This window comes from Calidris pugnax, unplaced genomic scaffold (genome assembly GCF_001431845.1).
Source record: "Calidris pugnax isolate Ruff unplaced genomic scaffold, ASM143184v1 scaffold70, whole genome shotgun sequence".
Lineage (NCBI taxonomy): Eukaryota > Metazoa > Chordata > Aves > Charadriiformes > Scolopacidae > Calidris > Calidris pugnax.
In genome coordinates, this window is record NW_015090862.1 from 1254972 (window position 1) to 1269062 (window position 14091).

The 14091-nt window shown below is 39.4% G+C and overlaps 1 protein-coding gene across 1 annotated transcript in view; it reads right to left on the minus strand.

Annotated features, from left to right (window-relative positions):
- UBE2Q2 (ubiquitin conjugating enzyme E2Q family member 2) overlaps positions 1 to 14091 on the minus strand; it is a 54265-nt gene that overhangs the window by 16589 nt on the left and 23585 nt on the right. Inside the window, exons 4-6 of the mRNA XM_014944291.1 lie at positions 10781 to 10885; positions 9057 to 9113; positions 6831 to 6971 (exon numbers count right to left, since the gene is read on the minus strand). Coding sequence (XP_014799777.1) covers positions 6831 to 6971; positions 9057 to 9113; positions 10781 to 10885 — 303 coding nt within the window. The remainder of the gene's footprint in view (positions 1 to 6830; positions 6972 to 9056; positions 9114 to 10780; positions 10886 to 14091) is intronic.

Consider the following 14091-nt stretch of genomic DNA (forward strand, 5'->3'; position numbering starts at 1 on the left):
ATGAGATAAGGCAACTATCACCCTGAACCCCAGTCCTGTGAAACTTTGGCTTTCACCAGCAGTCTGTTTCCCAAAGGCAGATTATTTCACGAGACCTGTGCAGCTCTGTACTGCTGCTTGGACTTCAGTCACTCCCACTGAAATACAGGTTAATACACGTGGCTCATAAGCATGGTTTCAGGAGGGGAAAATAGTAAAAAAAGAAACCACCAACTACAAAAAAAAAAACCAAACACTAGAAAGCACAAAAAAGCCCCCACCTAGAATAAATTTAAGTTCAGCCTCTCTATATGAAGTACTAAATGATTAGTTTGAGTCTGTTTTCCTACTCCATCTAAAAATTTGACAAGATTTATTTCTTCGGTTTCCTTTCAGACACTGTGAATATCTACAGATAGATTTTTTTTTTTTTGGACAGAAGTGCTAGAGAAGTGCTTCAGATTCCTCCAGAAATAGCTATGACCACTGTCTAACACTGGAAACGTCATCCCTGTTTGGCTGAAGTCAACAATGATACATATTCTATAAGGTCTTAATTGTAGGATCAAATTATTTCTTAAGAAGGTTAAATACCAGTAACAGTTACTTGATGCTAAAGCCTCCATAGACTCCTTTGTCTTCTCTGATCAGTAGCATCCTATAATATGCTTAGCTTCACACTATATTGTGTAGACTACTCTTTTAGGCTATTCATTTTCATATTCCACTGGGTTTAATTATGCAGATTACTGAAATTCCAGTAGTTTTTCTGAACAGACCAGTATGAAGAATGAACTTTCTAATTAAATATGCAAATAAAAGGCAACTCCTTTTATCTGATTAAACAAAAGCTACACAGACACAGGGCTCCAGTCAAGTAATTTCTCAGTTTACTGAAGCCCCTGTCTATCGAGCAGTATCAAAGAAGGGATTTCTCTTCCTTTAACAGCAGCTGAAGCCCCTGTCTATCGAGCAGTATCAGACAAAGAAGGGATTTCTCTTCCTTTAACAGCAAGCAAATCAAGTTTTATGGGAAAAAAAAAATGGTAGATTATATACATTATTTGCAGATTACTATGATTTATACCCACTCTTTGCTGAGTAGCTGAAAAAGGAAGAGTTACACTCAACAAGTGAACATAACACAGTGCTAATGACCATTCTTTGTAAAACTGGTGTGCTTTTTCAGACCTGCTCTGGGAGCGTTAAGGTTGAGACTCATTCATGTGTTGAGTCTGGAGGAAAGAAACATTATAGAGAAGTGTCAATATTTTGGCTTTCTTCTACGCAGGGCTGTGCAATAGTCTTGCCTCATTTGCTGTACTGCTTACTGGAAGAGGGCATTTCTGTACATTTTTTACAGAATATCAGCCTTAGTGTAAAATAGCCTCAGTAGACTTTTTCTATAACTGGGTTTCACCTTTTTTTCCTAGGAGTTTCTAGTTGGGCTGCTCACTCCTTATACAGCAGTAATAAATATAATTAGACTTGCTAGTCTAAAGAGTCAGTAAACGGGAAACCAGTAATCTGTGATATGAGAAAGAGGTTAGCAAGCTTAACCTAAGGAGTTTAGCTCAGCAGAACTGAACTGAACACACTCTGAACTATCCTTGGAGGCAGTCAAAGGGGAAGCCTGCAGAGATTAACTGGTGTATCTGATGGCAACCTCAATGCCAAACACCACCGCTTTGAAACACAAAGTATTCATTCCAGTGTCACTTTTGGGTTTTGTAACTACTGTTAAAGTGCAGTTTAGAAGATAGTACTACTTGTGTCACATCATTGCGTGATATCGTAGAGCAGTGAGTTCAGTTTTGACTATAGTGGTAGTAAAATTAAAAACTTTAACTTTCAATAACTTGATATATGCAAGTTATAATTTCAAAGACTGAATTCAGATATAAATGACTGAGTATCCTTCTGGAAAAGTGGGACTTACCACTCCAAGGGAGATAAAGCTCCCACTTCTCCAGTTGTGTGATCAAGACTTACAGTCACAACTGCCTTAGAAATAACTGGTCAATCATGGGATCTGACAGGTATCTGTCATGTGGGGTTGATGACAAGAGCAGAAAGGCACAGCCATTTGAGCTGTAAACCCAAGAAGTTAAAAGAGCTGCCAGCCAAGCCCAAAGTGACTTTTTTCCTATGAAGTAGTCAAATAGACCCAAGAAGTCTCCCTTGATCATATGCTTGTGGTTCTCCAGAACAACGAGCAGGTGAACTGGAGAAATCCCTGCTACAGGATGTAAACATTTATGTGGACAACGTACTGTTTGCTGAGAGTTGCAAATAACAGAAACACATGGTGCAGGAGTTCCCAAAGCCAAAACTGTCAGATGTGAAAAATATTCATGAGATGCATCACTACAAGCTTGTCCTTTTCTCCAACTTGTCCCCCTAAGCCTGTGCTTCTGTCAGTGTCACAAATAGGAAATGGGTCCAAGTGAGTACAGGTGTTATATTTTTCAGAAGCGTTTCTATCCTTAATTAGTATATTAGTGTGAATGTATAAACTTGAGTAAAATACTTTCTAGAACAGTTAAGCAACCCCTAAGAAAATTAGGACTTCAAAACTGCATTTGCAAGTGAGCAGGGCACACAAAACCGTGCAGAAATCAGCCCAGCACACACCACTGTCCCAGCTGGCTGCTACACTGAGTCTCCAGAGATACAGAGGGGTTTACAGCCTCAGCTTTGCTCCTTTTCCCCTTCCATCCCTGAAAACACAACTACAGTCTGCTCCTTAAATGAGTTATCCGAGGTGGAAGGTGCAGTTCACTGCAGTTCTAAATCCACAGACCAGGTTGTCTGTTTTCTGTCTGATCAGAAAAAAACCGTCACACACCAAAACAGTAAGTAAATCGCCTCACTCACAACATGCTTCAGATAACTCAGCCACAAGACTAAAAATTACCTACTAAAACAACACAAAAAATGAAAACTCCTCCAACATAATAAAATCTGAAGTGACCCCGAAAAAGCTAAAGAATACAAGTTTGCTCTACTGTCATTGAACTTTCTCGGTATTTGTGCAGAAGTACATTCATTCCTGGAAGTGAAAGTACATTCATTCTTACTTCAAGGATTAGACTGAAAATGGAAATGACACCTTAGACTTCATAAAATCTGAAGATGAAAGTGGAGACATTTAAGACTTCTAAAGGAAAGTGCATAAACTCCTCAGTAGGAAATGGAAAAAGCTAATAGCATTATCTAAATAAGAAAAGCATTAATCTCTAAAATGACTATGTGGGGAGAGACCTCTGAAAAGCAAGCAGCAGCAAGTTGTTAAATATTTGAAGTTAATGATTCCAGTTCAAAGACCTTTTTTTATTCCCAGTAAGCAAGTGGTTCTTTAAAGTTATTACAATGTTAAGAGGAGGATTAATTCTTGCTCCAAGTTACATGCTGTACCGCAAGCCAAATTTCAGTTTATTTCCTGATGCCGGCAAGAAGAGGATTAAGGACACTGCCAAGGAAGACAACTAGTTTAGAAAATGAGCAGATACATATTCTTAACTTGTATAAAGCACACAAACACTAAAAACTCCTACGACAAAAGTCCTGAGAGGCAGAAAAATGTCTTTAACCATTTAAGAATATGCAAGAATGGGGCTGCATGCACTCCTTTCCTATGGAAAAGCCTTTAGCATGATCCGTAACTTCAACCTGCGTTACAGCTGAGAGGAGAGAGGATGACACATGGATTTGGGCCACAGAACACGTAAAGAAACTGAAAAGTCTCCTGATTCCGTTGGGCACTAATCAAAGCCCTCCATCAGGCTTCATGTTCCCTCTTCCAACAACAAGCATGTAAATTTGGGTATGGCTTTGTTTTGCTGCGAAACAAAGTACACCAGCAGAGCTGTGTAGTTTGTGTGAAAACCAGACTATTTTTAGCCACTACATTTACGTTTGTGAAACTCATGCTGTCCTTTAAGAAAACCCACTGTGAAGGGCTGTACAGATTTACACTTTATTTTATGTAAGACACTAAGCAAACGTCTATCTTAGACCATGTTTAACATGTTCTATTAAAAGCCCCACGTTTTGGCAGCATTAAAAGGGGCATTTAAATGCTACTAGGTTAGCTCCTTCCTAGGTCAGTAGTGCAGCTACAGTCTTCAGTTCTCAAGCACTTAAGAGTAAACCCTCAGAAGTCCTTTGAGAAATGATTTAAGCAGCACAGCTATTTCTGGTGACCCACAAAAGTGCCAGGGTTCCTCAGCAGCAGCTGAATACCCTGTTCCCTGGACTCAGCTGACCTTGTTTATGCAGCAGCAGCAGAGTGAGTGCCTTGGCAGGAGAACCAGCCCTTACGTAAGCTGGATCTGCTGGTGGCACACACACACACACACAGAGCAGCCCTCCTTTCGGCTCCGCTGGATGTGGAGGGGAAAACCAAAAGGAAAGGCAATATTTGCCAAGTGGGAAAGAACAGATAGCAAAAGAAACTGGCAGTTTTAAGAGGCTTTCCATACCGGGGAAGAATGTTGACACTGCAAAACCTGTTTTCAGTTCTACCATATTTTTAGACGATGGTAAAGCAGTCTGTGCCCTTCAGGGTGCCAGAGGATTTATTTTATTTAACAATGAAAGAGTCATTACCATTAGAAGTCTGAGTTATAAATACAGAATACACGGAAACTCAATAGGCATTTTCTCAAACTCTTCTCAAACATTTAAGTTTAAGCAAAACCAATAAGTGACCATTGTATCAGTCAAATCTTAAAACAGACCTGACTATACAACAAAAACAGTTTGGCATCTTAGGTTTACCAGCTTTTAAATACAGAAACACTGATCAGGTTTTGGTGTTTGCTTTTTTGATGTGTGTGTTTCTGTTTGTGGGTTTGGGTTTGTTTGGTTTTGTTAAGGGGTGATCATTACTGCACACTTTCCTTCAGACAACTGAATAGGTACCCATTGAATCCATACACAAATCAAAGAGCAGTCTCCTCTAGCCAGCTCTCTCACACTGCCTGTTTCAGCAGAACATTAAGTCTTTTTATTATTTTTGACAGGTTTGCACTCAAGTCATATTAGAACAGCACTGGGACAGGAGCAGAAGACTTGCAGTTGAAGAACTCTGAAGCATTTCTCTTACTTTGTGAAGCAGATGGCTATAAACTGACACTCTTTTCCATGTTAAAGCATTAGTCACTAAGAGGAAGAAGTTTTTCTTCTAAAGTTATTTAGAGACTGTAATTCATGACAAGAAGCAGTGAAGATTCTGCTAACTAAAGGAGCCTCTTCCCTAAATTCTTATGATAACTAGATCTATACGGAGCATACCCAATACAACCCAATATTAAAAGTGGGTTGGCTTGGCTAGTGCCAAGCACTTTCAATCTACATAGTTCTTGCTACAAATCAAAATAGGCTTACAACAGCAATTTTCTTGAACCTAGTATCATTTTTAAGCACCATTTAGGCTTTTTAGAAAATATTTACTGGAAAAAAATCATCAAGTATAAGAACTAGAAGAAAGCTGGTTCTTTGGGCAAAAATCCAGGTGTTCCCTACACACCGATGGTAAATCTTATTCCTTCCGTAAGTACTTACAGGTCCCCCCCCAGTACCTAACTACTGCTCACATCCTCAACTATTAGCTTAATGAGAAATAGCACATCTTGTGTCTGGACATGATCTACATGTCTGCTGACATGTAGACAGCATATAAAAACAGCATATAAAAACTTATGAGCTCACACAGTAGAGGGCACCAACTTAAGCACCTTCTTTCTGTACAGGTGACTTATGAAAGTTTTAGAACTTTTACCTTTGGTTGAAATTGGTCTGAACAGAAATACTGAATTTCATGCATTGCACATTTTAAGCCTATGTTGAAACAAGTTTTGATTTCTTTGGAAGTCAGACTAAATAAAATTAAAGTTGTATGACATCACCATTCCCTCCTACATGCACCTTTGAGAAGTAGAAGCTTCTCTGCAACCTGGCACTTGTGACAAAACATTTCTAAGCCTCTGGAGAACAGTTCTTTTTTACAACTGCCTGCTGGCAGGATCACTCAGAAAACTGATGATAAAGCTGCAGAGATGCTGAAGGCCCCTTGCTTTATGTCTGGCAAAAAAAAAAAAATTCTCAGTAATTTCCAAGCAGTGTAGATATTACTGAAAAACAAACTCACGCATAAAATGGATTTAAAGCACAAATTCCTGGGTTTACTAAGTATGTTAAGTCACCCATGACTTTTAACGCAGTCAGTTTTACATATGGCTTTCTGCGTTATTAAAATAAGAGCTCAGCAAGAGAAACCATGCTTAAAAGCTAGATGTTTTCTGTTGATTCTGCAAGGACTACTGTTTGTAACAAAGACATCAAGCAAGAGACAGAGGGACAACCAAATAGATACCTCTGAAAATCAGACAAGTAGTTAAGTATCATTAAAACTGTGAAACCTGGATTTGTATGTAAGAGCTGACTCTAGTGAAAAACAGGTGCTTCTTCGTTCAAAACACCAAGAATACCCCAACCCAGCTTGGGGTATAACAAAATGACAAAATAAATTATTATAGCGTTCTCCCAGGCTGAATAAGAGTGCTTTAAGTAGTTTTTGTACCTCTGTGGCATGTGGACTGACAACTAAATTTCTGTGCCAAAGATTCTGATGAAAGATGAGCCCATTTACTAAATGACCTTGGAATCTTACCTGGCCTATTCAAACTTGTCCAAAAAGAGCTATTTAGGTCCCATAACGTTTGTCCTATATATGGCTGGAAGTCACCTACAGGTTAATTTACATCTACCTGCATAGCAAGAGGTTTTATTTGCTGAAAATAATTTCTATTTTAAAAGCAAAGAAGAAACATAAATCATTAACTCACATTTAAGTGATCTTGCCTTTGATTTTTTCTGATTTTTTCTAAGATTGCAAGGTTCTCTTTTTCAATGCCTTCATCCTCAGATTTCTTCCCGTCAACTGGTTCCTCCTCCTTCATATCATAGTGATCCAGATCTTCAATGTCCTGCAGGATAGAGGAAAATTCCCTGTAAATAACTTAACTATGCTCCTTGTTCAATGAAACCCTCTCCAAGTGCATTTAGGAATACAGTCACATACTGCACAGCACTATGTATTAGTGACTGTTGGATACCATTTCCATTTTGCTCTCATTTCACTCTCTCAGCCAACAGTATTCACTGGAAGTCTAGGAAGCCTTCACAATACAAATGAGACCCAAATTCACAACGTGTTTCTGGTCACAGAAACAAGCACAATAAAACTTTTGCAAGACGTTGATTGTAGTGAATTAGCCCATTTAAATAGGTAGAAAAGAGGAAGTTAAGGCATTTTGAACAGGGCTTGAGAATCCGAAAGCACGCAAAGGTAGGGTGTCTCCAAGATGCTTCTAAAAGCAGACTCTTCTCAATTACAATCCCAGCTATATTACACTTCTGGCAAACAATGATTAACATATCTGGCAGAGCTACAGCAACCCTTCAAGAAAGTTAAATATTAGAAAGCTGCATGTACTTTATTCAAGGTGAACATTTCAGCTGAAGCTTAGATGCAGCAATTTTAGAATTAGGATATGAGACAAAATTATGCGGTCAAGTATTCTGGTCACACAAGCCAACATTTTCAGTTCTGAGATCTAGACTAAGACTCTCACTAATCGTCCCCTCTGTATTCTGAGACGGGGTTATCCTGTTGCAGAGGAGCCCTCTGAACTTAAGACAACTGCCTGTAAGGTGATTCAAGCGCTATTTGTGGAGTGGAGGGCAAGGATGTAAATACCTTGAGGTGAAAAAGAAAGCACTGCAGCAGCCACAGCAGCAAGATACAAGCACACAACTATCAAATGTGCTCCAACATGCTGTACTCCTCCACACCTATGGCTACTCTTTATGCACCATCTGTTTGCATGGCAGGAAAACCTGGCCATAAATGCAAATTCAAGGATGTCTTATATAGTAAGGAATGTACCTATCTGGTGCCTTTTAAAACACTGTTTCCACCAGCTGTAACAGATTTTAGACTGAATATTCTTTAAAATGCTCCTGTTTCTCAGAAGAGCAACAGAGCCCTATGAACCATAAACTGCTTTTCAATTTTGAAATTGGACCAGGTTACAAGTTGAAGATATGTGCCACACACAATGCCACCTGGTAGCTTATAAATAATGACAGACATGACAAATTTTTGTCTAAAGTAACCCAAACAGAGTGCAAAAGGCTATTTACAAGTCTGCAAGCAACAAAAGCAGAATATGGGAGCACATACACTAACTTTACAGAAACTCTGGCTCTAACAATTGTGGTTTGGATCAGGCTAAATATGGTGTAAAAGAGGCTACTTCAAATTAATTCCAGAACATGGGTAACAGTGAGCTCTTCTCTAAAGGAAGACTTTCTAGTCTATTCAAAGAATGAGTTGCTCATTCTTACTACACACCTTCTTCATTAAAAATTTAAATCTGAAGCAGTCAGAACAGTTCTCCTATAATAAGGCTATTTCTAGGGGTTTAAAAAGCAAGCATCTTGGAGCTATTCTAACCTGTTGTAGAAGTAATTGAAAGGTTCTCACACAGTAAAAAGCTCATTAAAAGCCATGCATCACCAGACACTGACATAAACCCCTTAAAGTTTAGCGTGTCCGTTTTGGATGTCTTTCCATTTCCTTCAAGGTATTATAGTTAAAAACTAGCTCACCTGTTTAATAAATCAGACTCTTAGCCAGCCTGCTTCAATTTGGGAGGCACTTTCAACTGTATCAGAGCCAGTTCATATGCTGCTTGAAATAGGAGTTAACAATGCAAACTTACTGATTTGGCACACAATGTTACGTATTGTTTGACTAAAGCACAAACAGATGTCCAATTCTCTGTATCCAAGTACCTCACAGCTGAGATCTAGGTTTAAGAAGAAAATTTCACTAGTTTTGGTGGTTGAAGTGAAAGCTGACATTAAGGTAAACATCCGAATTTTTAATTATCTTTTCTGTTGAACTCTAGGAAGGTCACATTTTACAGTTTGGCTTAATAATTAGCCAGCCACTGCAGAGCAAGATGCCAGAATTCTACTAGGCTAGGATAACAGTCTTCACATACTTCACCCATATCTTCTTCTTCCTCCTCTTCTGATGTAACTTCTTCTGTCGTTCCATTCTGCAACACAACAATGAGGTTTCTGCATAAATTGTGCATTTGTTCCTTTCTTTCAAAAACAGGAAGTCTACTATCAAAGTCATATATACAAAAGTTACACCTATCAAAGTCTGCAAAGGACTGAAGTTTAACAGGAAAGATACACAAAGATCCTCTCCTGGAGTATGACTGCAAAGAGACTTCTGCATGAAGCAAAGGTAAACAGAGTGTCACAACTAATTTCACATTAAGTTTTAAGTGGAAACTTAAGATTCAGATAAGGATATCCTATTCTGAGAGCAGGGACAAATGTAATAAACAAGTCAAGCGGGTTATAACTCATGATCTCTTAACCATGAAATCAGGTCATGGCTCTGATTAGAATCCGTACACATGCTAAACCTCTAAAAAGAAAAAAACCCAAATTTTAGACCTCTAAAACTTAATGGATTTTTGTCTCAATACCTAGAACTGTTATGCAACAACTCCTATCATCATATAGCCATTGTTAACAGATTATTTGATAAAATACTAAACCAATACATTAAGTACATTTTTCATGGCTTTCCATTTCAGGATACTGCTTCCAGCTCAGGAAGCCTGAGCTGCAGGAACACTCAGGAGTGTTCCGATACGCCTGTGCTCCGCTTACTCTTCCTTCAGCAAAGAAGGAACGCCACTGCTTAGGCAATGCAGGGGACTAGATGGATCTCTGGTCCAACTTACTAAGGCCACTCTTATTTAACTTGCAAATTATCTGACATTTCTGGCTAAGAAACATTCCATAAGCTTGTTTTTGAGTTTCTGGGCATAAGTAAGCCTCTTCAACGAAGCTACTTCCTAATATTACAGGCCTATTGCCTTACAGTTGCACTGCTACGTGGGTGGCTGAGACAAGACCTATAGGATTACAATTTGGCACATGACCAAAATTAAGCAAGTTATTTGTCATTACTATAGTACTGTCACCACAGGAAAACCATCTGTTACGCTACAGGAGTTTTTAGAAATCATGTCATCTTAACATGTATAAGCAAAAGAAGATATCATAATCTTATTAAAAATACAAAAGAAAAGAACAGTTACTGACAGTTACCAGTTCTGTTTTCAGTACAATTCAAAACATTTTAGTTAACCAGAACATTTCACAGCCCTTCACAGCTCTTAATTTGTCAAAAGCACAAAAAGTAAATGAGGCACCTCAGACACTCCCTACCCAAAGTAGCATATGGTCCTGATATCCCATGTCTCTGCAAGGGATTGAAGAGGAAGGAAAACATCAATAGTAGTTCGTACAAGTGCAGACTGTAAAACATACACTCTTCAAGAAAAAGCAAACAGTGTTAAATCACATTTACATTTCAGAAAAAAGTATGTTTTGGAAGCACTAGGAATACACAGTGATTGGCTCGAGCAGTATTTAGAAGAGAATTAAACCGATAGCACTGGTATCACATACACACCTTTCAATGGTACTGACACTCCAAAGGAAATTGTGAAATATTATCAACACCATTATTAAATGGATTCTGCAAACAAAACTCAGATTGAGGACACCATAAAGCAACAGCTTCATATCTCAGTTCTGGCTTACACAAGGTTTACTCCTTCCCAACATCTTGTTTCTTGGAGACGAAAAATCAACTCCTTCATTGCCATAAGGAGGTGTCCACAGCTTTTTAATTTACCTGTCCAGCTGGTAACGGCTGATCTAACATTTCAACATCTGGATGCTGAGGAAGATTATATAATCTGCAGAGGTCACATATTAATCGCTTCAGCTGTTGAAGAAGCTACAAAAAAAGAAAACATGGAAACATCTGTTCAAACCAAAGCACAGAACAATACACTTTGAATTTTCTTCACTGTTGGTACTGAACTTTCAGTGACTGTACAGCATTTAAATCTGCACACACTGGAATAAATCTTAAAGACCCCTCTTTTTGCAGTAGTCATTGTAATAAAATCCCTACAATGGGAAACCAAGGACATGGCAAGTTAAAGATGGCTCCCGTTCATCTCCTCGTGTCAAGGTAAGGAAGTCACGAGCAAAAGAAAAATCTGCTCTGGCAGCATCATCCATTCCAGGCATAGGTGTCTCAGCCACAGATCACTAGGGACTAATCAAATGATCATATTCCATGAGACAAGATGGCCCATTCCAGTTCTGGAAGTTAAAGAACCACATCTTCAAGAAAACAATGAGGAACAGTCTGATTTTCCACAACCTGAATCCCCTTCTAGGTCACACCAGTGAGGCACCAGAAGAAAGACAAACACTGTACAAGGCAGAGAAACCAGCCAGTCTCCAAGCTGGAGCCCAAGCAGTCTGCGTGTCGTATCTGGTATCAGGTTGAGGCACAATCTGTTACTATCACTCATTTCTTTTTCCAACTTTCAGCCTTACATTGACTGCGTTCTGTTAACTGCAAAATATGGAACACCTTTCACTCACCTCAATGCTATCCAGAAAACATTTACTTCTGCAGAAACAGAGAAACATTTGGTTTGCTTCTTGATCACCATGCTAATTAAGTGGATTTCCATAGCTGTTAACCTTCTCTAGGCAGCCTCAGGTTCCTAGTTAAGGCCAAGACCACTGAAGACTGTACTACTGCATCTCCTAACTTTTCCAGGTCTTTGCATAGTTACACCAGAAAAACAAAGAAAGGACTGTAGAGTGTTTGCAAAATGGTTAACACTTTGTTATTTGCATAATAATAACCTAGATGAAGCTTGCAAAAATTATACATCTATTTATGGACTTTTCTTCCAGATACCAAGGGAAGTTTGTCATGTAGAAAGCAGCGAGCAAACCAGCCTTTCTGTACACACATCCCTCAGCAGTGACACTTGGAGCGACAACCTCCACTGCCCTTTAAGTATCACTCCATAAAGGAGGGAGACGCAGGCAACGTGGCCTCAGCCAAGGTACAGCATAGACTGTATTATCCTGAAAGAACAATACTTCTACAACACTATTTGGTGTTTGAATATTGTATTTCTTAAAATATACAATAAATTAGGGTATCCAAAAAAAATTTAGTCACTCCAAAATGTTCTACACGTCTAAAGCCTTGCTATTAGTCAGCCTAAACACTCTTACCTTATCCTACAGCAAGTGAAAATTCAGCCTCTCCAGGGTTAAGAACTCATTTCCAAGCCCAAATCACTAGCAGTGGTAAGCAAATGTTGCCCACATGCTATCTGAAAGTTTCAGTGCTTTTCCCTTCTCAATGTTCCTGTTTAATAGGAATGTTATTTATTCATCAGAGGCCATGGACTGCCGTACCAGGCTGCACTACAAGAATTACGAAGTTCTCTCCTAACAAACATGGTGTGATGTTTCTGCATCATTCCTGTCATCCTTAACTCAAAAATAAAGCAGATGACACCAAAAGAACTGGTGTATCAGCAACACATTTCTTGTGAGTATATACATGAGATGTGATACTTTTATGTTGCCAGAAGCTGTCTGTAAAAATCACATTTCTCATCAGTGTTAAGACTCTACACCTGTTTGAAACTTCCTGGGTGTCTGAAACGTCAGGAAATCTTTAACAAGCAGAAAGCAGGTTAATCAATCAAAAAGTTAGCTGTTAGACAGAACCACAGGTCTTAGAATTATTATTCTCAGTACGTGTAAGATGCTTAAAGTTGCACTGCTACACATTTTGTTAAGAAAGTTTTTCTCTGCACAAACAACACTTCTTCATGGAGAGCTGGACTATAAACCGTAACTTTTCAGGAACTGTGATTTCTCTCAGCCAGCCACGTAAAGCTAGGCAAGCCATTAATTTGTTTACATCTGTTGTGAAGCATATAAAAAATTTAAATGGTGGGGAAAGACCACCACCAGTGCTTGGCTGGTCCAAAGCTTGGAAAAGCAGATGAACACAGTATTAGATGTGTCTCTTCAAAAAGAGACAGTAAGGGCTGGGGAGAGAGTTAAGAACTGCTACCTGCCCTGCTTACCCCATTCCCCATCATCTCCACGACAAGTCCTGTCACCTGGATTCAAATTTGGGAGGAATCTTTGGGACCAGGACCTAATACATTGTAAGCTTCTCTCACTTCCTTCTGAACACAGCACCACTGCGAGGTTCACAGGTGCTCTCAAAGCAACAAGCTGCTGGCACAACCTGGACCAAATTACACCGTGGCTGTGCCTGGAGAGGTGTCTCCTTGTCTCCAGCAGCACATTTGCACCAGCACCAGAGATCACACAACCACCCAGCAACTTACAAGCTTCAAGGCAGATCAATTCCTGATGTGCTTCAGCACAGAAGCAACAATTTCACCATAAAGGGGGGGGCAGGAATTTGCAGCTGAGAGCAGGGACCCTTCCTTGGCAGCAGTTTGTGCTTCAGGGCGAGCTTCACGCAACTGTCAAACTGCAGTTTCTTTTCTACAGCTAAGCTGTTTTACTTGATGTCAGTCTCTACAATCTGCAAAGGTGGTGGCAGAGTGAGAAGCTGACCCCACCTTTACAAGCCTTTGTCCTTATTGCTGTGTTTTTCCTCCACAGGAGTTCATTTCATACCCTTGATCCTTCTGCCACAGGTCACCATCACCACTATCCCTACTGCTCTGCTCATATGTATGAAAAACCATAGGATCTGATGGGCTGAAAGGCACGTCTGGAAGCCATCTGACCCACCCCTGCTCTAAGCAGGGCCTAGCATGATTTGGTATGTATTGAGAGTACATGAACAGACTATACCAAAAGGGAGAGCAGATTTCTGCCATGTATTAATAATTTAAATGTATTTCCAGGCTAACTTCACATGCTTGGCTAATGTAAAACAAATGCTTAACACACACTCTTTGCTGCTACTGAGGAAAAGTATCAGTACACTAATAGTTTCCCTGGAATACAAACTGCCTAAAGCAGAAACTGAACAGCAACTAGAATGAATAACCCACAGGGTATTAAAGGAGCAATGTAAATAGCCTGCATAAGGTAAATGCTCAAGTGACCAGATACAGTGACAAATTT